We start from the raw sequence: 25,857 nt of genomic DNA on the forward strand, positions 1-25,857 counted from the left end.
AAAAATAAATCCTCCCATCATTTCCCAGCCTGTGGGCGCGAGATTCGCGGAAAAGGCATAAAAAGCCTTAATTGGACTTTGCAGGCTGCGTCGCGAGCCACCCAAAAAACAGCAGAGCGTCATCACAGCAGGGGTGTTAGGACTGTCTGAAGAACAAGCCACGCCCCCTAGAAATTGGTACTAGGTACTAGTTCGGTTGTCTCTTGGTAACACGGTACTGTATTGTTTTGCTACAGGTGTAGGCTGTTCAACATGAGCGTGCTCGGGGTTTGGGTTTGGACTTTTTGGTACGACTCGACGACTTCCTGAGGAAACAAAATAGTACTAGTGCAAACCTCTACCTTTCCTTGTTGCTACGATCGCACCCGGCACCCTTATCGTATCTGTAGTACCTGTAGTACACGTGGCCCTTTTTCCAGGTCAAAGGCATACGCTTAAGTACCGTTTAAGTACCCTTCTTTCCTAACAAGTGTAGGTTTTTTTTCCCCCCACACGTAAGATTATGGTGGACCGGTGGGCCCAGCGAAGTGTCTTCCTTCCTTTCCGAAGTAAATTCGGGACGGAAAAAACAACAACAAAAACGGAATAAACATGCGAAAGAAGCGTAAATTTTCATTGCGGTAAACGATTTCTCTAAAGACAGCCGATCAGACCAGAGAGGATTTGCGGCGTTCTTGTGCTTTTCCGTGAAAATCTACTCGAATCGGCGAAATCGCAATCACACTAATTTATTTCGCGTGCTCTTTCGCGGTGACGTTTGTTTGGTAAATGCAACCTCTTTTATCTGTACTCGTGTTCGACGCGCACGAATCGAAGAGCGCTTTGGCCAAACTCGTGTCGTGATGACGTCACGTGATTTTCGAGCTCCTCGGAGTGTTGGCATTTGCTCGATTTCGCGATCGGAAAATCCCGGCACTCTGGGTTTTTTTTTTTTCCTGACTAGATGGTGCATTTTAAGCAATACATAAATATATAAATAAATAATCCACGACTTTCAAAATATTGCTTAACGAAGCACGCGTTCATTATCGCCGGATCAAACCGTCAAAACTGGTGACGTGACGTGACGTGTGCTTACGAAACAACAGCTAAACAGTGAACAGTTTACGTATTGATCGCCATCCGTTGCGGCGATTCGCGCTGTACGCATTGGTCGCTCATTCAGACCTGACGGAATTTACGTAGCTATTTGGACTTTTACGCGTATTTTCGTAGCTAGCTGTAGATACATGTAAGCTAGTTTCTGTATAGCGGGCTACACCTTTTTTATTTTTTTTTTGTTTCGTTTATGTTTACGCACCCAGGGTAGATTTCAGCCCAGCATGTTGTTAATGGCCCTAGCAACAGACGAAGGTTGTAACTACAGCGATCCGTAGTCCGCGTGATGTAAAAACGAGCTACTTCTTTAGGAATGTTTGGCCCAGTTCCGCTCCATCGAACGTGGCTTAAAGGCAGGATTCATCAAGTACGTGCGAGTGCCCCGTTAATCAGCGGGAGACTGGCGTCAATAATCGCTACGTCATAGCGCGTGTGTAATCGGCGCTGCAAATCAAAACGGGGCTCGAGGCCTTGAGGTGGAAATAAGCCAAAAAGAGATGATGATGATGATGATGATGATAACCGGGTCGCCTTTGAACGTTGCGTCACGCGCTGAAGCGTGGGTGGCCCCTGGCCCGGTGCTACGTGTTGCGCAAGAGGTGAAATTCCACGTCATGAGTCGTGACCGCTTTAATCGCAGGTCGACGGCTGTGGAAAAATAAACAGGCCGCGTAGTCTATCTATCAGCTGCCGGCAGCCCGTTTATTTGGTTTCTCCTAAACCCCATGCACGCACCTCGCCTTCTCTCGCTTTGCTCCCCCCCCCCCTCACTCTCCGTCTCCCCTCCCCCCTATCTCCTTCTCGTCATGTTCATCTCCGCTGTTCGGATTTGTTTATTTATAGCGCAGGCGTCTCAGCAGGGAGCTCGCGCCTGCCTGCCTGCCTACACGGGGCTCCGCGTGCACGCCCGAGAGTCTCCAAAATACACCCCACCGACAGCCCGGAAACCAGCTCACGCGCCTTCATATCCCTCGCATTATAACAGGAAGCGTGTTTTGGTGCTTCAGTTGCGCAGAAACAGGTCCAATAGGGCACAGTTCCTTTGATTAAAAAAAAAAGGTGGGGGGGTGGGGTCAAAAGTCAAAAAGGATCGGGTGGCCGTTTGAACTATACGCGCGCTGGCCGGGATTAGAGCGCACCTTATGTTTAGGAAATGGTTAAGCCTGAGGAACAAATGAAAGAAAGAAAGAAAGGAAAAAAAGAAACGAGTCTCTGAGTCGTTTCTGAGTTGTTTTTTTTTTTTTTTTTTTTACTTTTTATTTTCCATCCGCGCGGGTTGCTTTCTTAAATAGAGTGTTGTTTTTTTCTCTCCGTTAAAAACCCAGGTTGCTGTTTCTGTTTCTCTCTCTCGCGCTCTCTCTCTCACTCTCTCTCTCTCTCTCTGTTTCTCTCTCTCTGCTTTATATTCATCCCCACGCGAGCGGTTTGAGAGCGGAAATATCTCGCGCGAGAGCCGTCGTGAGGGAGGAATAAAAGCGCGAGGCGCGACGGGGGGACAAGATCACCTCGCACTGGCGCGGATCGCGTTTCAGAGCCGAGTTGGCTCGCGCCGCAGACGTCACGGGTTTTGAATGGAAGCCTTGCCTTCCCCGGGACGCGCGCGAGCCCCTCGGGACGGCAGCGCTGAAACGCGAGAACTCGTTCCGTCTCGTCTCGTCTCTCATCGCCTCGCTTCACCGAGCCTCTCTCTCGCTCTCTCTCTCTCTCCCTCCCTCCCTCTCTCTCTCCCTCCCTCCCTCTCTCTCTCTCTCTCTCTCTCTCTCTCTCTCTCCGTGCCGCAGCAGGAGCGCCCGGAGCGACGCCTACGCATTGTTTTCTTTTCTTCCTTTTCTGTGTGTGTGCGCGAGGTTTTTTTTTTTCCAACAGCCAGCGCGAGGAACGGAACACCACTGAAAAAAAAACAAACAAAAAAAAACACCACAGTGCACGCGATGTTATACGGTATAGTGCGCGCTCGCGGCGGAAAGATAACGCCGTGCGTTGCGTTATCAGGTAGTCTTAAATCTGTGAACACACAAAACTACACACACGACTTTTTTATTTGCTTTATTTTGTTCCAAACTGCATAAATAGTGTGCTGAAGGGAGCGTAATAATAATTTATTATTATTATTATTTTTATTATTTTTATTATTATTATTTCACGAGACAGTATCGGTTTTTTTTTTTTTTTACTTTTCAGGATGTCAGCGCGTGTAACCTTTACAGCACCGTTAGTGTGACAGTGTTTTGTTACAGTTGTGTGTGTGTGTGTGTGTGTGTGTGTGTGTGGTTTCAGAAATCACTACGTCCTGTTGAAATAGTCTGAGACCACCAGTATCTCACCTCTTGGAAACTTATTTGTATAAAACCGCTGTCATATTGACCCAAGCGTCTCTCTCTGTCTCTCTCTCTCTCTCGCGCGCACACACACACACACACACACACACGCATAGGCGCGTGCTCTTTCTCCTCCTTTCATAACACTAAAGCAGCCGTGCAGAGACCAGAGAGTGCTTAAGTGGTGCGAAATGAGACTTGGACGCCACACAAGAACGTTTCTAATGACGCGTGCACGTCCAGAGGTTCTGGAAGTTTCTCCAGACGCATACGCGTTGGACTGCGGTCCCACCCCCCCCCCCCCCACACACACACACACACACACGCGCGCGCCGTACTCACTCTTACAAAATGTATAAGTCTAGTTATATACACAAACGTACTTTTGTGCACTGGGTTTTTTTTTATTTTGCGCAGACGGTTCTGGATTACTGAAATTACCAAACCCCCTCCCCCATACACACATACACACACACACACACACACACACACACACACACACCATCCTGTGCGCTCTTCCACGAAGTTGTCTAAGCTCACAAGCTGTGAAATGGTGGTGCCGCGTGAGCTGTCGAGACTAATAGCGTAGGAGCTCGCAGGCTCGGCAACTCAAATCCCCCCCCCCCCCCCCCCCGCGCTCTCTCTCTCTCTCTCTCTCTCTCTCTCTCCCCGCTTTCCCCCCCCCCACTACCTCCCGCGCTCTCCACCCCCCCCCTCGCTCTCTCTCTCCCTCCCTCCCTCCTGCTCTCTCTTTCCGCTTCTCTCCCCCCCCCCCGCTCCCCCCCTCTCTCAGTATTGGTCAAGGGTGAATTAAATGACAGTTTATTACCATGGGAATAATTTCATGTTTATAGTTTGGATTGCGATATCGGAACTAAACAAGAATAAGTTAAATATCCCTTATAGTGAAAAAAAAAAATCCCACGTGTGGTCGTGGATACGTGATCACGCGATAGAAAATACGAGACGTCGGTTCAAACCGTCGTCGTGCGTTTGTCCGGACGACAAAATCACGACGGCTCCAAATACGTGTAAGATTTCAACAAAAAAAAAAAGTAAACTGGTTACGTAAAACAACAAGGAGTGCATCCTGCCCACGTGCGAAGACGCGTGGTCGTACGTGTCGGTTTCAAAGCCCTCCACACGTTTAAACTGCCGGAAAACGTATCCGCGGTTCAAATCCCTGAAAGTGACCCCAGCGGCTTGCGTGGAGCTTTGATCTCGAACGTGCGCTGTTGCTCTTGGCGTGTTCTCTCGCTCTCCGCCGGAGACGAAGATCCCGCGGGCGCGTGAGAGTCTGAACCCCTCCCTCCTCCCTCCCTCCTTCCTTCCTTACCCCCGTCACCGGGGTTGGCTAATCGTTTATCCAGGCCGCTTTGTCCTTCATGGCAACAACCCCTTTCTCTTTCTTTATTTCTTTCTTTCTTTCTTTTTTTCTTAAGACTATCGGCTGGGTTTTTGGTCCTTCCTCCTGTGCTGAACGTGATTTCTCTTCTCTCGCCAGTTTATGACCGTGTGTAGTCGTAGTAGTAGTAGTAGTAGTTTGGTATGTGTGTGTAGCGGAAATGGAGAACACACTCGGGACCACATGGAATTAGAGTTGTCCGCTGACGGAAGCACGGATAGCTGTGTTAACTCGTAAGCAACGATCGTCAAACTCTTTATTCCCCCCCACACTTCTTTGCAGCACCGGAACGTGGCCGACTCTTACCTACTCTCAAGCATGTGAATGAGCGTACCGTTTAGTACAGCGTAGTACGTTTGATTTGTTTCGTTCCGTCGTCTGGAACTTTTTTCTTTAAATACTGATTACACCACTGCAACAAAGCAGTGAACTTTGAACTTCCTGTGAGCTCACCACAGTGCAGGAGTTTCACTTCGTGTCACGTTGAATGACCACACACACACACACACACACACACACACACACACATGTGGAAATCTGCCCGTGCTTGCTTGCTTTATTTTCAAAGCTGAACTGTACCTCGATTCATCCCTAGATTTTTGTACGTGTTTGTACGTCGTGTGTGGTGTGTGTGTGTGTGTGTGTGTGTACACGTTTGCAATTCGCACACGGTGCGTTCCCGGGATACGCTCCTGATCCTCCACCGTGACCCTGACCAGGATAAAGCTCTTGCGTCACGTATTTGTTAACCGTCTCCGAAGCCCCGCCTCATCCTTTTTAACCGCAGGATTTACGAGGTATTATGTGCCTAAATCCACACCTCCAACCCGCCACATTTTACACTCTCTCGTCCTTTGCGCGCCAAGAATGTTTTTTTTTTTTCTTCCCTGGTTTGTTTGTGTGTTTTATTTATTGATTTTTTTTTATTTTATCGCCTGTCTCGCTGCCGACACGGAGCGACGCAGCTGCTCTCACGCCTTCCTCGCGAGCCCTTGGCGTCTCCCCTCGAGAGTCACACACGCACAGCTCTTACAAACAAAACTCTCAAGCAAAAACGGTTTGTTTTTCACCGAGTTACTGGGAGAAAAAAAGGAGTGCGTGTAGGATTTCATCGTTTATTATTTGTAAATACGTGTCCTTGTTCCGCGGTCTAGTCGCACAATCGTTGGCGTGTGATCTTGTCAACGTAGCACCAGTTAGGTTTGTCCTCATTTCTAATGAATTATTAGAATGAATGTGTTCGGCGTGTAACGGGAAAAGTGCTAGAAGGTTTATATTTCATAACTCGGTTCTGTTTTGTTTGGGTTTTTTTTTTTTTGCGGCACTAGATAGTACAGCATCTTTCAGGAGCTTGTTCATATCAATCAAAAGCATGCCGAAAGTTTATACGAGAACCTCCTGATTTATTAAGTTGATTACGCTGTCGATAGACGCACCAAAAGCTCGAGCCTGTTCCACGGTGTAAACCCCAGCAGATTCGCACAAGCATTCATTTCGGGTCTGGATTCAGAGCCAGGTTACGTTTAGCGGCGAACAAAGGCGCCTCCGAGAGCGTCTCTTTTCCCCGATTGATTTGCCTTCGAGCTCCATTTTCTCCTCTACGAGGAGGCGAGCGGTCTCCCGCCGAAGCAGCCTGGGACGCATAATGTACTCAGACTAGCGCGCAGGGTCGTTAAGAGCGCGGAAAACGAGCGCGCAGGGGAGCGCGTGGCCGAACGATTCGCTCGGATTAGTCTTTAATGGACGGACGGACGGAGGGAGGGAGGGAGAGAGAGAGAGAGAGAGAGGGAGGGAGACGACGATGGAGGGAATTGCAGCTCAAAGGGGAAAAGCTAGAGTTTATGCCGAGGATTTTCCGACGTGCTGACGGGAACATAATATACTTTTCGAGTGTGGATTATAATCCAGATCCTGACCAGACAGTGTCCCAAAACATTTGCCTGCTAGTCTGCATAGGCTGTTATTATAATCGACTTGTTTTTTTTTTTATATTGTGATCACGCGCAGCGAGACTGAAATGGCAGGCCACGAACCCTCCCTGTTTAAACGTTCTGGCCTTGTTGCTACACGTGTTGCCATGGAAGTGACGAAAACACTCCAGCGGCGAGAGGATTTTGTGCGCGTGAGGCCGAAGCCTGCTTTGATTGATGAGACCGGGGGGCGGTCCGCCTCCCTCCTTCCTTCGACGGCAGCGGCCGAGACCGCATCTGCAGATAAGAGCCCCGGGTCTGCCTTATTGAAATCCGAGGGCTCTGTAGAGCCATCAATAACGGAGGCGCGGCTCGCGAGCTCAACAAAGCTCCGCTTTTATGTCATTGCCAAGCGGTGGGGCTGGGTGATAGCATCTTTCCCTCAGTGGCGCTGTGATGAAATTCCTCCTCCTCCTCCTCTTCTTCCTCCTCCTCATCTGCGGGCGCCGGGCATTTTGTGTGTGTGTGTGTGTGTGTGTGTGTGTGTGTGTGTGTGTGTGTGTGTGTGAAGGAGGAGGAGGAGGAGGAGGGTGTGCAGTGCACGGCGGCATTCCTTATCAGAGTGCTTGTGACTAGATAACAACATCACGTGGTCTGAATACTGCTCCGCAGCCTGGATACGGGCCATGCGAACGCAGGCGTCTTTAACAGAGACAGTCAGACTGAGGCCTGACCGGAGATACCGTTTGCTTTTCTTTTCCTCCTTCCCCCCTCCTCCTCCTCCTCCTCCTCCTCCTCCTCCTTTTTTTTCCCTTTTGTACTGAGCACTCATTCCATCCTGCCAAACTGGTTAAAAAAAAAACCCTTGAACTGGAACTATGTGAAAACTGTGCGTGTGTGAGAAAATGAAAAGATATGACCTTATGTTTTAAAAAAAAAAAAAACACACACACACACAAACTTAACGTGAATGTTCTCTTTCCTCTCATAGGAAGTCAATCAAGGGATGGTGCTGAGTAGAACATCCAACGCAAACTAACCAAGCAATAGAAGTCGTGATTCAAAGCATGGTAAGACTTTTTTTTTTAATCTTTTATTATTATTTTTTTATAAACACTGCTCATCATATACATCATAAAATTGTTTTTTTTTTTAAACGGCTCCCTTGATGATATTCCTTTCTTCCCCTCACACCCCTTTTTGTTTTTTGTTTTTTAAATTTTTTTTTTTTTTCAGCTGCCATAATAAAACATGGGTTTTCCACCCTTCCTGTTGTGCATCAGTCCTCTATATGACATTTCTATTCCCCGCTGGTTGTTTTCTCGATTTATTTATTTACATATGTAGGCGGTAGGGATCCGTGTAATTTAAATCCCCACCATCTTATCGGCATAGACGCGTGATGCGGTCTCTCTGGGGCTTGATGGGAAGACGGATCTGAGCTGTCTGCTGGGCATCGCCTACAGCGTACATCAAAGCGCCCCGTCTGCCCCCGCGGAAGCCTCGGAGAGGCCGACTTTTATGAACAATTTCCCTCGTGACCTTGACTACATCGCGTCGTCTGCTCCGTTCAGACTTTAGTATGAGGTGAAACACAAAAATAAATAAATAAATAAATAAAATCACCCTATGTGACTCCTTATTTAAATCTGACTTTATGTATGAGTTGTGTAAGTTCCCCATGGTATTGATTTCTGAAATTGGATCGCAAATACGTAACTTTATAATAGCAGTCGTAGAAACGAGAAACGTACACATTTTCTCGTAACCGACGTTTGCTTTCTCGTCATGTCTGTTTACCGTGATCCACTTGAATTAACCAGAGTTAATAATTGTGTGGTTGAACTGGCTTGCTTTTTCATGTCTCGTCCTTCCAGGTGGATGCAAGTGCAGCCTGCAGAATGAACCCACTCACAGCACTTGGCATCGATCGGAGCAGCCTAATGCGGGAAAGCCTCCACGTTCACGGGGGAATGGTTTATCCGCCAGGAATCCGAACCCTGCCAACGGAAAAAGGCTACGTTGGGGACCGGATGCCAGAATTACTCTATAAAACCGATGTGTCGCTGGACAGCAGAAAGGCCACGAATGGCTATGTTGGACTTTATAAAAGCCCAACTCCGGGGCTTCAGAAGCCTCTGGTTGTGCCTGGATCCGGTGCAGAAGCTTTGGGTTTGGATAGGCGTGTCGGACCTGTTGATAAGCCCTCTGACCTGGGATTAAATGGTGGCAGCGGCACAAGTTACCTGCGTCTCCCGTGGACGAGCCCTTACCACGATGCGGGACTGTATCCCTTTTTAGACACCAGCAAGTATGCTGCTCTGAATATGTACAAAGCATCGTTTATGTCACAGCCTTCACCATACCTGCCCCAACATCTGGCCTACCAGTCGCTTTGTCCTGGAGCAGGAGGGAGTGCAGCCGGTGCTGAGCGCTTGTTCTACATGCCGCCTTATCCTCCGGCCCCCATTTCATCACCTCTTGCCCCTCCTTTAAGAATCCCCACAGCTACAGTAGCCCCTACAGCACTGTCCCCACTGGTGCACCATCAAGACAAAACCTTACAGAGTATTGGGCCGAGGATTCACCATGAGCCCTCCGCATTTGGGCAGCAAGCCTTACATCAGCAAGCTCAGTCTCACCACCAGGCACAAAGCGAGAGGCAACACTCTAGCAGTGGAAATATGAATAACAGCAGCAGCAAGTCCAATCGAATCCCTTCCAGCAAGAGCTCAAGCAGCAGTAGCAGTACCATAAGTTGTAGCAGCAGCACCATTAGTAGTAATGCTAGCATAACCAGCAACTCTAATACCAGTATTCCAGTAGACTCGAGCCCTTCTCTGGTGATGCAGGCACCCCGCCCAACTCCACGACCCACCCACCCACCTAGTGCTCCCGCACCTCTTGTGGACAGCACTTCAGACCTTCAAAAGACCGTATTTCGTAGTCCTTCGTCCTCGTTACCGACCTCATCCACTCCAGCGGTTTCCCATCCGTTCTACATATCCCAAGAGCATCGCTCCCCACTAAGGCCCGCTAGTCAGAAGCCCAAGTCTAAAGAAGGGAGCTCAGAGCAGCACAGGAGTGCAGGAAGCGAGAGGAAAAGCTGTAGTTCGCCTGCTAAAACCTCCACTGAAAAACCTGTACAGCAGGGGCCCCCTACCAAAGACCCAGCAGACAAGCCATTAGACCTATCTGCCAAGATCATGGATTTTGAAGGACCTCCTAATGGATTTCCTCCAAAGCTGGAGGCTTTAGCAAATCTGGGCTACTCTCCCAACTCTCGTTATGGACTTCCTCCTAGCAGAGAGCTTCTAAAAGAGACTCTTTCCCCCTCATCCTCTGCTGTCAGCACTTCTTCTAAAACTCCAGAGAGGCCTGAGATTATTAGCACTTTACACTCTTCCTGGGTGGTGCCAAGCACAACCCAGCCGCTCTGTTCCGAATCCAACCACGGCAAAGGTTCCACCGTCATCAAAAATAAGAATCTGGAACATGTCGTTTCACAGCCAAGGAGCTCTTCGTGTCCACGGATCGGAGAGCCCAATAACGGTGTCGTATCAAACCCTGCTCCTGTTGTTGTAACTTCAGCATGTCGTCCGTCGTCTGCCTCGCCGTCTCCCAAGGTAAACGGCGATTGGCCGAAGTCTGCGCCCACCCCGCCGGAGAAGGTGCAATCTACTAATCGTGGTAACAGCCAGCCATTGGCTTCAAAGCCTGTGAAGACCCCTAAAAAACCAGATGCGCCTGAAGTTGGCTTCAAACCTCAGCAGCCTCACATGGAAAATGGACAGGTGGGGGGCCCTCACCTCTACATGACACAAGGGGAAGCCTACTTGTCCAGTAGCTTGGCGTATGCTAACAGATACCTTCCGTACACTGTTCCACAAAGCATGTCACTCCCACACTTGCAGTTGCCCAGCAAAGGGCCAGTGTACCCCCATCCAGTCCTGCTGAACAGCAACAGCTTGTATTCCGCTCGTTTGCCTCACAAGCCTAGTCTTCCTTATGCAGATTATGTAACCTACCATGATCCGCAAGAGATGGTTCATCCCCTAATGTCTCCACACTTGCCCCTTGACCCCAAAGTCAATGAGCGACTTGAGCTGAGGTCCAGGCCTCAGGAGAAGGCTTGGCAGCACGAAGAGTCCCCTTACAAACAGCACAGTGTGTCGGACACGGACACGCGCTACACGGCTGAGAGGGAATCCGAGGGGCCAGAAGTTCTGGGCTGTAAAGCTCACACGGCGAGCAAAGATGACATCGTTTGCATCGACCTGGTCCAAGACGACACAGATGGCAGTCCTGAGCCAGACAAGTACAGCACTACTCCTGCCAAGCAGAGAGAGCCCACCAGGCCAGCCGGCAGCGGGACAGGGGATGGGACGAGGAATACTGGTAATTCCAAAGCGAAGGAGCCAGAACTCATGCAGATCCTGCGCTCTAGCCAGCCAGTTGAATACAAGCCAGCTGAGGCTGAGCGGCGGCCAGATCCCTGCAGTCCTCCCGAGCCACAGGAGCGGGCCGAGTCTCCCGGGCAAAGCCAGGGCGAGGAGAGTTCCAGCGAGCACAGCCCGCTGCCTCCTTTGCTGGAAGAGCAGACTCTGCGCTGCGCCAGGACCTCCGGTGACAGGGTACGACCAGACGCCGCAAATTTCAAACCTGATAGGCACCACGCCATCCGGCAGTATATGGATCTGGGCAAAGAACAGGAAAACATAGAATCTCCTGAGGATGAGGAAGACGGTCACGGGTGCTCTAAAAACAAACGGTCCAGCCTGGCTAAGAGGATTGCCAACTCGTCAGGATACGTGGGTGACCGCTTCAAGTGCGTTACAACCGAGCTTTACGCCGATTCCAGTAAATTGAGCCGGGAACAGCGTGCCCTTCAGGTAAGCAAGACGTACTGATTTTCTGCTGATTTTATTAATTTTTTAAATTTATATATATATATATATATATATATATATATATATATATATATATATATAATGTATATCATATATGAATGAACATTTACACACTTAAAACACCATATAAAGTTCCAGTACTCCGGGTTAAGGTTCAAGCGGTTTCCGTTGACACGTTCTTGTTCCAACGAAGACGCGTAGTTCATTTCTTTGAGAGAAAAAAAAGTCCCGTCGTTAAAAATGTCTTTTAGCTTTCGCAAATCCGAGCTCTAACAGCTGTAGTTGCTCTACAAGGGAGTTCTTGCATCAGATTGTCACGCTTAGTCATACTGAAAGCCTCAGTAATTACGGCTGGCTGTTACTCACACACCAGTCCCCCCTCCGCCGCTTACCCCCCCCTTCACTATTTTTGACACCCTTCTGCATGCGGGCAGGTTTTGGCGGCAGCCGTAAGGGAGGGGAATTGACACGACGTTGTTGTGTTTTTTGTGGTGTGTGTCTCAAGGGTTAACGCGGCATACTATCTAATAGTAATAGTTGAGGAAGCCGCTAACCTGCAGGCAAGACTTAAAGACCTGTGAGGGTGTATGTCACTGATGTAAGAGCTATACGTAGCTACACACACGCACACACAGACACACACATCCCAGGCTTGCTGTGTGCGCAGTGGCAGCCCTCCCAGCTTAAGTGAAATCCGGCCCATTCATTTCTGATGGGGAAGATTAGAGGTCTTCAGCAGCAGCGAGACGAGTGCTCTGCCTGGCAGTCATTAGTGTACGCGCACACACACACACACACACACACACACACACACACACACACACACACACACACGGAGTGCAGACGGATGGGCAGTAGGCGTTTTAACGAACGCCATATTCTATCCATGATGGACTGAGGACTTTTAAAGAGAACCGTATGCGATGATTTCCTGGATTCAGAGTTCTGGCTTAATATAAACTATTTATAATGTTCTATCTTGAGAAGAATCCAGGACTAAACTTAAACCCTCATTTAAAAAATATATCAATAAATAAATGTTGACCTAATATATGTGCATGTGTGTGTGTGTGTGTGTGTATGTATATTTACATATATATATATATAAAATGAGTATAACTGAGACATTCATGTAAGGCAGAACAAGAACAGGAAACATGTTGCTTTATTGTTTTCTTAGCTAAAACAGCGTAAACTCAAACGTCATAACGATGGCCCTGTGTTTGTTTGCTAATTTATTTCATTTTTTTTCTTCTTTTTTTGGTAATCAATGTTTCTGTGTTTTATTTATTTATTTATTTATTTATTTATTTATTTATTTATTTTTAAATGATTGTGTTTACTGGGAAAAAAATGATTTTGAGCACACGTTCTAATCACTTAGATCGAAGTCCTATCAGCAGAGGACAGTAATTTCAGTCAGCCAGCCGCTAACTGGGAGGTTAGTGCTTTAATATTTTTTTTTTCCAATTGCTAATCAAAGGTGAAATGAGTAACACTTTGGTGTTGTGTGCACCACACAGAAGGTTTGCGTAGTCACCTCAGATTGTTGTGCGATTCATGCATTTAGGGGAAGAAAAAAAAAATGAATCCTGTGGCGTGACATTGACGCTTTGTTTTTAAAAATAAATAAATAAATAAATAAATAAAATTTCCATATGCAAATGTCATGATTTTAAAGTGCATTTAGCTTTGCGCAAAAGGTTAGCGGTGAAGTGTGCGAAATTTGCATCTAGCGTTCTTGGTCATGGATTGCGTGTGTGTGTGTGTGTGTGTTTGCGTGTGTGTGTGTGTGTAGCGAGCAATGATGCGTTTCTCCGAGCTGGAGCTGAAGGAGAAGGAGGGCTTCGCGTCTTCCAGCACCGGGCCGTGGAGAGAGCGAGAGAAAGAGCGAGAGAAGAGTTTGGCCGAGAGCCAGCGTGGAGAAACGGAGTGGGAGCCGAGCCAGCGGTGCTCCAAACCTCCGACAGAACAGCACAACGGTAACACACACACACACACACACACACACACAATCACGCCTTCGCTCTCTCTCTCTACGATCTCGCTCGCCCTCGTGACGTTCTTTCGTCTCTGTCTTATTGGGCAGCGTCACGTTTGGGAGACCTTTACGTTACCGGTCTTTATTTATTCCCTTCCCGGGATTCCTGTTCCCCGCGCTGTTGAATTCTGCGTTCTGATTGGTCAGAAGGTGTCAAGTTGGTTTCCTATAAACTGTAGATTCACGTATATTAACGCGCTCGTTCTGGTACACTGTCGTTTCTATAGTAACCGCTGATTCACATGGACCGGTACAGCGGACGCTCGACATATTAAAAAAAAACAAAAAAACAATCGTAGATGTGGTGATGTTTCCTTGAAGTAAGGAGAGAGGTTTATTTCACGTTTACGGAAGGAGTCTCCAGTGTCGGTGCTTGTCTGCTTGGTTTTGAACCGTGTTCACTGAGAAACCGCTCGCTATAATGACTAGCGCTTCAGTCGAGTTAGCAGATAGCATGGTTGGCCGCCTCATAAATTGCGCTGTGTTAGCTAGGTCATTTTAGCTACACAGAGCCACGGGCTTCTAGAAACCGCAAATACGACCGGAGGCCATCCATAAACGTGGGTGGGGGGGGCGGACGTGCAGCGTGTCTTGTCTCATGAACCGTCTCAAGGTCTCATCCGGCTTTCTCGTTCCGTCGATCTGTCTGTTAGCCGCTGTTTCTCTCTCGGTTCTCTCCGTCGCTACTCTTTCATCTCTGTCGCAGAAAAGGGACGGTCCCTTCTGCTGTGGCTCTCCACACAGTAGCGCCAACCCAGCACGGTAAACAGCACTTCCTCCCCCGCTGACGCGCAGACAAAAGACCCACTCACACTCGCACGCGCGCACACACACACACACACACACACACACACTCTTCTGTCAGCACGTGGTGTTTTGCTATCTGTTTTCCTCTCCTGCTAATGGAACGATGCCATTATATTTGCAAATTTGCATAAATGTGGCAGTGACCTCCCTTTCCCTGGAGAAGTGTGTGTGTGTGTGTGTGTGTGTGTGTGTGTGAGAGATGTTTGTGTGTGTGGTGTAGAGAGGTGGAGGTGTGAGGACGGTGTGTGCGTGTTTGTGTGTGTGTGTGTGTTCAGGGGGTAAAAGTTTCTGTCTGTTTCGGCGGTCTCTCGCTCGCGCACTTTCTCTCTCGCTCTCTTTCGCTCTCTCTCTTTCGCTCTCTCTTTCGCTCTCTCTCTCTCGCTCTCTTTCGCTCTCTCTCTCTCTCTCGCTGTTATTAGAGGACATTTTTCACCAGAATGGTCTCGCTACAACCACCCCCCCCCCCCCCCCCCCCCGACACACGCGCACACACACACACACCCCACCCCTTTTATCCGGGCGCCACGGAACAGGGTTGCCATGGAGACCCACTTTGGCGGAGAGTTGCCATGGAGCTGACGTAGCCATGAATTATGGGATGCATGTGTCACGAGATGTCCGTGCGCGCGCGCGCGTGTGTGTGTGTGTGTGTGTGTGTGTGTGTGTGTGTGTGTGTGTGCGCGTGCGTGCCTGCCTGCCTGGGGCACAACAAGCAGCCTTCTTGTCTGGGCCAGCAGAAGGGCAGGCCCACTGGAGCGTGTGCACATGTGAGTGTGTGTGTGTGTGTGTATGTGTGTGTGAGAGAGAGAGAGAGCGAGAGAGCATGTGCGACTGTTTCAGGGGTTCCAGTGACTAACCTCAGAAGAATTAGGATGGTAAATGATGTGCGTGTGTGTGAAACGGAAAGTGTGGTGGCTAAAGTTGGAAAGTCAGTGTGTGTGCTGGAGAAAGGAAGTGTGTGTGTGTGTGTGTGTGTGTGTGTGTGTGTTTTGAGGGGGGGGGGTTCAATTTCAAATGTTAACTTCGTTAAAAACTATCTGATATTTTTGATGAAATTTCTTCTGACAGCCCTCACGTATACAGACTGTGTGTGTGTGTGTGTGTGTGTGTGTGTGTGTGTGTACGTGTACGCGCACGCATGAAGGGGGGGGGGGTGAGCGTGCCCCTGGTGGGGTCTGCTTTTGATCCACGTTGCCGCTTGGAGACGTTCTCAAGAAGCCTTTTACTGCCACGCACCGAGGAGGGGGGGAGGGGGGGGTGTTGGAGAGCTGGAGTACTGCCTAAGCTCAGCACGGATGTTTCAGGCTAATTTAAGCTGTGTGTGTGTGTGTGTGTGTGTGTGTGTGTGTGTGCAAGCCCGAACACTCTATTCGTATGTGGAAAGGGTGTGGTGAAGCTAACGCAAACATGAGGGTGTCCAGGGAACAGGGGGAAATGGGGGAAGAGGGAGGGGTGTGTGTGTGTGTGTGTGTGTGTGTGTGTGTGCGCCTCTAGTTCTTCAGCTTTTTCTTCCAACTCTAAACAAAAAGACCTGTTGCGGTTAACACGTGTGTGTGTGTGTGTGTGTGTGTGTGTGTGTGTGTGTGCGTGTGCAGGTGGGAACCGCGTCCCCGTCCTGCAGCGCTGTGGCCCTCCAGAACGAGACGTGAGGGACGAGAGGAAGGAACACAGCCAAGCCCACCAGGACGCCAAGCGCTCGGCCGAGGACAGAGAGAAGGACGGAGAGAAGGAGCGGCGGAGGGAGAGAGAGGAGGAGGAGGAGGAGGAGGAAAAGGCCATCGTGCCGGCCAAGCGGGCTCGACTCATGCCAGGTAAAGAGCGACCTCCTTTCCTTTCATTCCGTCTCTCTCTCTCTCTCTGTGTGTGTGTGTGTGTGTGTGTGTGTGTGTGTGTGTGCTCTTTGATCTTCTTAATCTTTTTTTTTATTACCGTCACATTTTTCGTATAAACCCACACGTGGTGTGTGTGTGTGTGTGTGTGTGTGTGTGTGTGTGTGTGTGTGTGCGCGCGCGACACTCCGGGTTGCCGTGGCTTTGTGCTCGGCCTAAAGGGCGTTTTCATGGCCGACATCAAAACAGCCTTTGTGTAGCGCAACTCTTTTCAACATTCTCCCAGCCTACGTGTGTGTGTGTGTGTGTGTGTGTGTGTGTGTGTGCGCGCGTGAGTACGTTCATGTGTTTGGATCGTAAATCCGTGGTCTGTAACGTCTGTCTCGGGGAAACTCGACAGCAGAAGTCATAAACGTCCCGAAGCAGAAATGTCAGTTGGGGAATTTCTACTTCCTGTTTCTCTTCAGGTTTTGATGCTGCTGCTGGGGCGGGGGGGTGGTGTTGGTGGCGGGGGGGGGGGGGGGGGGTTTCCACGGTGTAAATTGTGTACATGTTGCCGTAGTGATGTTGAAAAGAAAAAAAATTTTTCGAGGAATTTGATATCAGCTACGGTCAGGCCATGTTGCACAACCTTATTGTGTAAGAATATTTTTTTAGAATGTTATGATGTCAAACATCAGTGGTAGGAAATAATTAGCTAGCTAACCTAGTTATTTATTTTTTTAGATAAGTGGGGGGGGGGGAGGGGAGTTCAAGGTGTTCGGTTTAGAGGCTTCGGAACATAACCCCTTGATTCAGCCGCTAAAGCGTAACCGAGAGAATTTCGTACAGTTAAGATGCTTGGTTTGGCTCGCAGACCTGACGGAGGCGTGGCGGCAGCCGTCCGAACAGGAAGTGAAGAACCTGAAGGTGTGCATCGAGCTGACGGGCCTGAGGCTCAGCAAACCGCGGCAGCTCCAACATCTCCAGGAGCTCTGGGAGCGCCACGACAAGCCCGACCTCTGCCCTCGTGACGGGTCGAAGGTCACGCCCTGTGCCGAAAGAAAGAGCAAGACAAACGGCGACGTGGAGAAAGGCGCGAGGAGGAGGGCGGAAGAAGAGAGGGGGTGGAGCCGAGACGCTCTGGCATACGCGGACGCTGACGCTGACGCAGGTAAGAAAACCGGCCCAAGCTTAAAGATCTGCTCCCTTTCTTCTTCCTTTCCACTCTCTCTCCCTCTCCCTCTTTCTCTCCCCCTCCCTCTTTCTCTCTCTCCCTCCCGCTCTCTCTCTCCCGCTCTCTCTCCCACTCTCTCTCCCTCCCGCTCTCTCTCTCCCACTCTCTCTCCCACTCTCTCTCCCTCCCGCTCTCTCTCTCTCCCGCAACCTCTCCCTCCATCTCCCTCTCTCTCTCTCCCTCCCTCTCTCTCCCTCCCTCTCTCTCCCTCTCTCTCTCTCTCTCTCTCTCCCTCCCTCCCTCTCTCTCTCTCTCTCCCTCCCTCTCTCTCTCTCCCTCCCTCTCTCTCCCTCCCTCTCTCTCTCTCCCTCTCTCTCCCTCCCTCTCTCTCCCTCTCTCTCTCTCTCCCTCCCTCTCTCTCCCTCTCTCTCCCTCTCTCTCTCTCCCCCTCCCTCTCTCTCTCTCTCTCTCTCCCTCCCTCTCCCTCTCTCTCTCTCTCCCTCTCTCTATCTCTCTCTTTCTCTTGCTCCCTCTCTCTCCCTCCCTCTCTATCCCCCTCCCTCTCTCTCTCTCTCTCTCTCTCCCTCCCTCTCCCTCTCTCTCTCTCCCTCTCTCTCTCTCTCTCTCTCTCTCTCTCTCTCTTTCTCTCGCTCCCTCTCTCTCCCTCTCTCTCCCTCTCGCTCCCTCTCGCTCTCTCTCAGACTGTGTGTGCGTGTGTGTTTTGACTCTCTCTGTACGCACTGCGCTAATAAAGAACCTGAAAACATCGTGCCATTTTCCAAGTTCCAGGTTTCAGTCTCTTTCTGGTTAGGTTCTGACTCGGTGTCTCTCTTTCTCTTCCTCATATTTATTTATTATTTATTTGTTTGTATGTTTATTCTCCTCTGTGTAAGGCGACGGTAAAGAATCCAGAAGCGGCCCAGCGTTGTGCATAACCGTAGTTTTCTCGTTGCGAGCGAGACGTGTCCCAGACACACGGCCGATTCTTCACATAAAGGCTTTCGTTTTCTCTCCGTCGCTTCCTGCAACGCGTTCAGGAACATCTCTTCATTTTCTCTCCATCGCTCTCGTTCTTCCTGCCTGCCATGCTCTGATTGGAGGATTCTGGTTACAGAGGCCCGAACGTAGCTCCAAACACACTTTCAGATTCTTTCATTCTCTCTCTCTCTCCCTCTCTCCTTCTCCCTCTCTCCCTCTCTCTCACTCTCCCTCTCTCCTTCTCCCTCTCTCCCTCTCTCTCACTCTCCCTCTCTCCTTCTCCCTCTCTCCCTCTCTCCTTCTCTCTCGCTCTCCCTGTCTCTCTCTAGCTCTCTCTCTCGCTCTCTCCTCCCTCTGTCCCTCTCTCTCACTCTCTCTCCCTCCCTCTCTCTCTCTCTCTCTCTCTCTCTCTCTCTCTATCTGTGTGAGTAAGGATCCCAAAATCGACTCTCTCACACACACACACACACACACACACACACACACACAATACGGGACTGAGAAACCCAAACACGCTACACTGCATTTCAGCCTCGTCCTTTCCTCCTCCTCCTCCTCCTCCTCCTCCTCTTTCTCTTTTCTTCTATTCTTTCTCTCCGTCTCTTCTTTCCTCACGCTGACACCATCTGTGTGATTCCAACTAATGTGGCCCGAACATGCTGAACCAATTTCTTCACTGAACAAGTTCCTTCTTTCTCTTTCCCTTTTCGTTCCTCGACTCTTTCTGGGTTCCGAGTTTGTGCTTCTGTCCTTTTGTCTCCGTCTTCATCGTCTCTTTTCTTCCACCTCCCCCTCCCTCACCCTCTCCTCCTCCCTCACCCCCCCCTCCATTCCCGTTTCTTTCTTTCTTTTTTTTTTTTTTTGCTCGATGTGGCCCAAACACAATGTTAATATCCAAACTAATGACCCCCCCCACCCGCTCTTGAGCTGGTTTTACTCATGTGTCCGTGATGCCAGGAACGATGTACGTTATTGACCTATAAAGCGTTCGAACAATAAACGTGGTGTACAAGAGACTCGTTATTCCGTCATTCTCGCCAGCTGGTGATTTAGTTTACAAGTACGTGTTGGTCCAAGTCAGACGGTGGGAGAGCGTGTGTGTGTGTGTGTGTGGCTGCGTGCATGTTTTGGATGCTTTTTGGGGGTGTGTGTTGGGCTGGTTTTAGGAGTGCGTGTATATGGAGCGGTTTGGGGCGTGTGCGGTGGGCTGTTTTTAGACACGTGCGTGCGCTCGGATGCTGAAGCTGCGTCTCAAACGTCACGCTCCGCCATATGCTCCCTAATCCCCGAGCGAGATGACGATGACGTCGGAAGTTTGCGGAATTGCCTTGTAAGCGTGAAACTATCCCTTTTGAAAGGTTACGCTGGAAGAACTCCGATCGGAGCGGCATGGCTCGAGACTTTACGACTAATAGAACTGAACTAAAATAACTAACGAGTAGCTTGTCATGAGTTTCACTGTTTTTACGCGACACGTGTTTTAACCCGACTGTTTAATCAGCGGCTTCTTGGAGAAAACGTAGCCACTTTTCATTCGAACGAACAGGGGGGAAAAGACGTCGTCTCGATGCGGTTAAACTAGTTCGAGAGTAGCTGGCTGTAGCGTAAAATCATTGTTCTACCGGAGAAATATCTCTCTCTCTTTTTTTTAACCGCTTTGTTTTCCGACGATTAAAAGGCGGCATCGTGAACGTCGCTTCGATATCGTTCCGCTAGTCCCGGCGTAGCTAGCTTTAGCTAACCGCGTTTTAACCTAGCTTAATCGCAAATGTATCCGCGCGAGCTTGGTGAACGATTTGCACGCTGAGGCGTGTGTAAAAACGTCGTTCTGCCGGCGGAAAAATTTCAAACGACGGAAATTTCCGCTCGCTTCGTTACCGGCGATTAAAACAGCTTTTTTTTTTTTTTTAAGCAGCATCACGGACGTCGTTTTTGATATCGTTAAGCTAGTTCCGGTGTAGCTAGCTGCATTTTTGACGTCGCCGACATTTATTGACGTGAGGTCAGTAGTAAATTTTAACGCAGTGAACGTGCGACGTCGTGCCGTTTTTAGCGATGGCGCTGTCGTGACGCGACGGCGTTACTGCTGTCGGAAATGTTTCGATGACGGAAATCTTTCATCACGTTGTTTTGTAGACGAGTAGAGCGGCCATTTTGTTGAGGAGGAGGAGGAGGAGGAGGCGTACCACGGCGATGTTTGACAGCATGGACTATTTTCATTACACGAGCGCCGGCTCCGGGGCAACAGCTCAATCTGGTCTCCCCGCGTCCAGAGACAAACGGAAGAACACGGAGCCCCGGGGCTGACGAGAAAACCGAAGGGAGAGAATGATAGGCAGAGAGAGAAAGAGGTAACGGAGCGAGGGAAGGAAACGGAGGGATAAAGAGCACGAGGCAGATTAGAGGAGCGATTTTCTCACTGCCGTCGGCTCGCGCTAATGAGTCCTGCTGACTGACGGCAGGCTGCCTCTCTCTCTCTCTCTCGCTCTCGCACTCTCTCTCTCTCTCTCTCTCGTTCGTACACACGCAGACAAACAGCTATTTGCACAGTTGCGGAATCTCATGGCTCATTGGGCTGAGGCATGCGTTGTCTGGGCAATGCCGTTACAACCGTGTGTGTGTGTGCGTCAGCCTGTCAAGTGTTTTGGCTGCTGGACGCTGTGCTGGCATTTTATCAAGCGTCTGCAGGCACGGAGTGTGTGAGGTGGAAAGATTTTCGCCTGCTTCGTTCTCTCTGTCTGACGAAACGGGAACTCTCTCTCTCTCACACACACACACACACACACAGGGAGAGGGAGAGCGTGTGTGTGTCCAGTTCCGTGCTAATGGGAGGCTAATGTCCCCCAGATGTCCCTGTCAGAGTCGCGCACACACTTTTCAGATGGAAACCATACACACACACACACACACACACGCACTAATTTGCGTTGCCTGTGACAGGGTGTGAGAGACAAGTCGCACGCGCGAGTCGCACAGAATGCCTAACAGTTAGCCTCAGGCTAACTCCTGCGTGTGTGTGTGTGAGAGAGAAAGAAAGTTCGGTGTGTTTTGAAGCTTCTGTTTGATCTTGTTTTTTTGGATTCGCTTTAAAAGCCGTTGCTCTGCCTTTTCTAGAGCTGCTATTCGTGTGTGTGTGTGTGTGTGTGTGTGTGTGTGTGTGTGTGTGTGTGGTCCCAGAGGGTCTCGGGGACGTAATTAGCCTGTTGGAAGGAAAGCGCTTTGCGCGGTTTGCCCAGAGGGACGCCGTTTTTCTCTTTCTCCCCCCTCACCTCACCTCACCCCCTCCTTCCTTCTCTCTCTCTCGCTCTCTCCCACACGCTTGCGTGTCTGCAGACGCGTCCGTGTGAGAAATTTCCCCAGCGCTGTAGGGCTCTCGGCATGCTTTCAACAAGAGTGTGTGTGCGTGTGTGTGCGTGCGCACGCGTGTGTGTGTGGGGTTGAGAGCGAGTGATGAATAATGGAACAGATGTGGAGCGCAGGTCTCGCTCTGTTTCAGCCGAGCTGCCTTCTGCTCGCGCTCACGTTCTCGCCTGCTCTCATTCCTCTCTCTCTCTCTCTCTCTCTCTCTCTCTCACTCTCGTTTTCTCGGTTATTGTTTCATCGTGCTGCATCATCCAAATCCGCAATCCCACGACAGCTACGCTTACACGCACACACGCACACACACACACATTTATTATTTGGGCTCTCCCTTCCCTTAACGAGTCTCAATCTGGCCTCCTTACCTAACGAGACCTCTGCGTTGATTTCCGTAATCCCTGAACCTCTCCCTTTCTCTCTCTCTCTCTCTCTCTCTCTCTCTTCCACAGCCATCCCAGTCCTGTCAGCGGAAAAGCTCCGCCCCTCACCGTCTCCCGACCACGCCCTTTCGCCCCGCCCACGGCGTCACGGCGACCCCGAGAAACCCAAAGGCAAGCGTCAGTGCAAGACCAAACACCTGGGGCAACGGGAGCTCAGAGCACTCGCGCAGCCAGCCAATGAGGAGCTTAGCCCCGCCCACCCGCTCAAGGTGAGTGCGTGTTTGGAAGTTTCCAGGTTTTCATGCTTGGCCTGAGCTATTTTAAGTCTGTATCACCAATAGCAGCAGTGTTAATCTTCCCAATTAGGAGCTGGGCACTCCTTTCCACTCCTTCCACTCGAATTGGCCGTGTGTGTGTGTGTGTGCGTGTGTGTGTGCGTGCGCGCTCAGAGCGTGACTGTCGTGACCTCTTCTTGCACTGAAACGCAATCTCCCAGTGAAGGGAGGGGAGTAGGGGGAGGTAGGAAGTCTGGCCTCTCTCTCTTGCGTGCTCGATCTCTCGCTCTCTCTCTCTCTCTCTCTCTCTCTCTCTCTCTCTCTTTGCGCTCTGTTTTTGCCTCCGGAGTGAAATGTCTCCCTGGCGAAGCAGATTCTTTGACCGGCTCGCGCACTCACGGCCCACGTTTTATTGCCCCGAACGTGCCTGTATGCGCGCACAGGCTCCGACTTGAAAAGTGATTACGGGAACATAAATTACCGCCGTTCTTCTCCACGCTGGCCTCCAAAACGCTCGTTTACGCAGCTCTCCAATCTTAAAGGGACAGATGGGCGGAAAAAAAAAAAATTTACACCATGTTCCAGCCAAGACGTGGTTAGTTTTCCGATGTTTGTACTGGAGCTCTGGGGCTAACGTAGTTTAACGCAGTGGAAGGCTGTCTCGCGCAAAATCTTTCCTGTATATTCTACATATACTCGCTTCATTAACTGCCGTCGTTCCATTTTCAAGCACATTTCGTAATAGCAGTGACTGTTCTTTACGTATATTTGTACACGAGGTAAATTCAAGACTTGGATTCCGGCTGTTAGGCTCCTTTAACGCTAACACAGCAAAGGTTGTTTTTTTTTATTTTTTATTGTGGTTAAACGAAGACATAACGCAATTATTCCCTTTAATTTTTGGATCAAATATTGTGCTGAAGGGTTTTTTGTTTGTTGTTTTTTTTTTTTTTTTTATTTAAACAACAAAAACCGTAGCTGGTCAAATCGCACACAAACTGTGCTTAGCTGTTCATGAACTCGGCTAGTAGTAGCACTTAGCGTTTTCGCCGTTTCCCCACAACGTGACATCCTCTGGTGCAAAACAGCATCCAGAATAAATACACTTCCCGGATGCGGCTAAACTCAATCGCTCAAAATCCTCTGGATCTCATGTGGAACAGAATGAGAGAATTTGAGCTGTCGTTTATTCGAGTTGTCGTTTATTTGAGTTGTATGTTACTCGAGTTGTTGTTTACTCGAGCTGTATGTTACTCGAGTTGTTGTTTACTCAAGCTGTATGTTACTTGTTGTTGTTTACCCGAGCTGTACGTTACTGGAGTTGTTGTTTACTTGAGTTGTCGTTTATTTGAGTTGTATGTTACTCGAGTTGTTGTTTACTCGAGCTGTATGTTACTTGTTGTTGTTTACCCGAGCTGTATGTTACTGGAGTTGTTGTTTACTTGAGTTGTCGTTTATTTGAGTTGTATGTTACTCGAGTTGTTGTTTACTCAAGCTGTATGTTACTCGAGTTGTTGTTTACTCGAGCTGTATGTTACTGGAGTTGTCGTTTATTTGAGCTGTGTTACTGGAGTTGTTGTTTACTCGAGCTGTATGTTACTTGAGTTGTATGTTACTGGAGTTGTTGTTTACTCGAGCTGTATGTTACTTGAGCTGTATGTTACTGGAGTTGTTGTTCACTCGAGCTGTATGTTACTTGAGCTGTATGTTACTGGAGTTGTTGTTTACTCGAGCTGTATGTTACTCGAGTTGTTGTTTACTCGAGCTGTAGGTTACTCGAGTTGTTGTTTACTCGAGCTGTATGTTACTTGTTGTTGTTTACTCGAGCTGTATGTTACTCGAGTTGTTGTTTACTCGAGCTGTATGTTACTTGTTGTTTACTCGAGCTGTATGTTACTGGAGTTGTTTACTCGAGCTGTGCGTTACTGGAGTTGTTGTTTACTTGAGTTGTCGTTTATTTGAGTTGTTTATTCGAGCTGTATGTTACTTGAGTTGTTCTTGTTTACTGAAACTAAGTTATCTTTTCTGTTAACATGTATTTAACATGGTCTCGTCTTCTTTCAGTTGTTTTTATACATCAAGGTCTTTTACATTGCGTTGTACTTTACTTGAGTTGTATTTTAGTTCAGTTGTACTTCATGAGATCAAACAGGTCTGTGATTAAGAATGGGGGGGGAGGGGGGACAAAACAAACATGGTTGGTGTAGACCTGACTACGCACGTCGTCCGGCTCCGCTTGGCTACGGAAAGGTCGTATTTTAAGAAGGGGGAAAAAACAGTTGCAGTTCCCCGAAACGTTAGAACCGGTTTCAGCACGTCCAGACAGCGCCGTCTGGAATTAGCGCAACAGGATTGCGTTATTCCGGCGAGGGCGAGTTTTATGTTCGTAGGCGAGGATTTGGCGACCTCGTTCTCGCTCATATTGAACGCAGCCCTTACAGCGCTGTGCTCCGTGTGTGTGTGTGTGTGTGTGTGTGTGTGTGTGCGCGCGCGTGTGTGTTGACAGCTGCTTTGCTGCGCTGCTCCTCTGGGCTGGGCGGACTCCCAGGCCTTGCTCGGCTCGCATGATCTCACTGGCCCGCTGGCTTCCACACACACACACACACACACACACACATACATACACGCACGAACATACACGCACATATTTTCCATTCTCCCTCCTCTCTTCCGCCCTGCTGGTCTCCATAGATAGCGAACGTGAGAGTGTGTGTGTGTGTGTGTGTGCGCGCGCACGCGTGTATGTGTGTGTGCGCGCGCACGCGTGTATGTGTGTGCGCGTGTGTGTGTGTGCGCGTGTGTGTGTGCGTGCGCGCGCGCGCATGTTTCCTGTTTAGCTTTCCCTGGCAGAGAGTGCATGCTGATGGAGGAACGTCTGCCGAGCTGTGGTTTCCAGTCAGCCACACACACACAACACACACACACACACACACACACACACACACACACACACTCTCTCTCGCGCTTATACACGTACACGGTGTGTGACCTCTCTGTGCCTCGAATTGTTTGTGCGTGGGCGCTGTTTATTTTAAACTGCTCGTGTGTGTGCGCGAGTGTGTGTGAACCAACTTCCTCCCTGAGACGTGTGTTTCTCGCCCGCAGGTTGCGAAGCGCAGCTCTCAGAAGTCAGATTACGAGCCCAAGCCATCGCCCCCTGTGCCCACCGCTGTCACCACGGTGCCCGCTGCTGTCGCCACGGCGACGTCTGCGCCCGCTCCAATGCCCCCGGAGGCTCGCAGACTCATCGTGAACAAAAACGCCGGAGAGACGCTGCTGCAGAGAGCAGCTCGCCTCGGCTATGAGGTAAGCCGCTTTGTGTATGTGTGTGTGTGTGTGTGTGTGTGTGTGTGTGTGTTTTTTCTCCTTTCTCATAGCCACCTCCCCCCC

The 25,857-nt window shown here is 49.6% G+C and overlaps 1 protein-coding gene across 2 annotated transcripts in view; it reads left to right on the top strand.

The window, feature by feature from the left end:
- Window positions 1-25,857, top strand: part of bcor (BCL6 corepressor) — a 48,644-nt gene that overhangs the window by 2,212 nt on the left and 20,575 nt on the right. Inside the window, exons 2-9 of one of the 2 annotated variants that reach the window (XM_053616433.1) lie at window positions 7,723-7,801; window positions 8,609-11,623; window positions 13,026-13,082; window positions 13,440-13,623; window positions 16,085-16,300; window positions 17,175-17,471; window positions 22,262-22,461; window positions 25,573-25,773. In XM_053616433.1, coding sequence (XP_053472408.1) covers window positions 7,799-7,801; window positions 8,609-11,623; window positions 13,026-13,082; window positions 13,440-13,623; window positions 16,085-16,300; window positions 17,175-17,471; window positions 22,262-22,461; window positions 25,573-25,773 — 4,173 coding nt within the window. In that variant the 5' untranslated portion in view covers window positions 7,723-7,798. The remainder of the gene's footprint in view (window positions 1-7,722; window positions 7,802-8,608; window positions 11,624-13,025; window positions 13,083-13,439; window positions 13,624-16,084; window positions 16,301-17,174; window positions 17,472-22,261; window positions 22,462-25,572; window positions 25,774-25,857) is intronic. The other variant, XM_053616434.1, reaches the window with a different exon arrangement.

Source organism: Ictalurus furcatus, chromosome 27 (genome assembly GCF_023375685.1).
Source record: "Ictalurus furcatus strain D&B chromosome 27, Billie_1.0, whole genome shotgun sequence".
In the NCBI taxonomy this organism is placed as follows: Eukaryota; Metazoa; Chordata; class Actinopteri; order Siluriformes; family Ictaluridae; genus Ictalurus; species Ictalurus furcatus.